Source organism: Rhinolophus sinicus, chromosome 18 (assembly GCF_057876585.1).
Source record: "Rhinolophus sinicus isolate RSI-liver-muscle chromosome 18, RSI-T2T, whole genome shotgun sequence".
Classification (NCBI taxonomy): Eukaryota; Metazoa; Chordata; class Mammalia; order Chiroptera; family Rhinolophidae; genus Rhinolophus; species Rhinolophus sinicus.
Genome location: NC_142518.1, coordinates 99,834,616 through 99,836,280, shown reverse-complemented (window position 1 = coordinate 99,836,280; position 1,665 = coordinate 99,834,616). Strand labels below are relative to the sequence as shown.

The window sequence follows — 1,665 nt, the reverse complement described above, 5'->3', positions numbered from 1 at the left end:
TCCCCAATTTGTTTTATAGAACAGCAAAATTCTTATCCTTAAACCTACTAAACAGTAATAAATACATGATCAATGTCATTTGTAAACCTAGACTCTGAAGCTAATAAATCTTTTAGGAGGAAGAACATTTGAACCATACCAAAAAGAAAAAAAAAAAGACAAAATCTGCAACTTAGCCCTCCACTACTTGGAACCTTGATTGCCCTCTTCAATGACAGAGTAGGAGAATCTTCCTCAGACTTCACTCAGGACAGGAGACGCTGCTGGACGTGACTGGAACTTTCCCTGGCTGTGGCAGTAGTATCATCCACATCAGCTCTGGCCTGGGCTCGCTCTCTCTCATCTCTCAGAGCCTCCTCATACCAGTGTGGGAAGGAAGTGGGATCAGACCCAGTGATCTTGGTGAAAAACTTCAGGACTTTCATCTTGCTGGTTTCAGCGTGGGCTCTTGGACCCCACAGGAACTCGTAGCGTGGAGGATCACTGTTGGGTACCTGCTGGTACTCCAGGTAATTCTCCTGCACTAAATCTTCAGTGATGAGCTTCCTGGGCTCCCCATAGATGAAGTCCTTCTTCCCAGCAAACACTCCCATCACTTTCAGCACTTCCCAGATTTTCTCCTCAGGGGCACGGTTACCCTCCATGAAGATTATGCCCAGGATAAGTATCAAGAGGCCGGTCTTGGGCATGCCCTGGCCATCACTCAGCATCCCATCATAGGTGAGGTCTAGCATTTTGACGAGCACATAGGAATGGCTGGTGGGGTCCACTTCCTTCACGTCAATGCCAAAGACAACCTCCATGCATTCACAGACTTTCTTGAAGATCACAGGGAAGTGTTCCTTGTGCTCCTTGATGACACTCTTCAGCATTTCTGCCATTGTGATGGGCTCCTTTGTTATATACTTGACACTCAGAAACTGCACCAATTCAGCCACCTTCTTGTGGAGCACATCGTCGGTGAGCAAGGACTCAGGATCTGGTGGAGCCTGTGAGGTGCTGGGCCCCTCCTCTTCTTGGCTTCTAGAACTCTCATCAGATTGACTTGCTGGACTGGCTGTGATGGCAGTGGGGGAGGAGCAGGCACTCTGGGGAACACTTGGTGTTCCATCAGCAGGCACTACCTCTGGGGTGCTCTGGCTCAAAGGAGAGAGAAAGGAGGACGTGGCTTCCTCCTCAGGAACCTGTGCGCCTACCATGCCGGGAGCCTCTCTTTGGGCCTGAAGGCTTAGTTCAACCTTGCAGCATTGACTCTTCATACTATAAGCCATGATGACTTGTGTTGGGGGCAGCAGGCAGGAGCGTGCACAGGAGGTGGGTGATGGGGGCTAATGGCCTGAGGGAGAGAGGACTGTGAGAAACTCAATTTTGTCAGCTCTGACAAAGGCTGTCTTAATAGGCCACCCCTTAGATAGTGTGCTAGGGGTCTCCTGATTGGCCTGTTCCATAAGAACCTGTAGGAGGTCCTGAGAAAGCTCCCTGGAGTGTAGTCAGTGGGCATAGCCTGTAGATTCCAAGTAATATAGTAGTAGGGTATGTGAGGTCAGGCAACGTGGTGTTTCTGTTTTGGTGTGGGTGGGGCCCTGGGTAGATATTCAGAGTCCTGACCTTGACTGACTCTGCTTTTCTGACATGAGGACACATGCCTCAGACCAAGGCCCTCAC

At 49.8% G+C, this 1,665-nt stretch overlaps 1 protein-coding gene across 1 annotated transcript; it reads right to left on the bottom strand.

The window, feature by feature from the left end:
* Positions 1–241: 241 nt before the first annotated feature.
* LOC109457509 (putative MAGE domain-containing protein MAGEA13P) lies at positions 242–1,286 on the bottom strand. The gene is given in 2 exon segments (XM_074323828.2): positions 242–275; positions 277–1,286. Coding segments are annotated over 2 exon segments (1,029 nt in total). The 5' UTR covers positions 1,272–1,286.
* Positions 1,287–1,665: the final 379 nt, after the last annotated feature.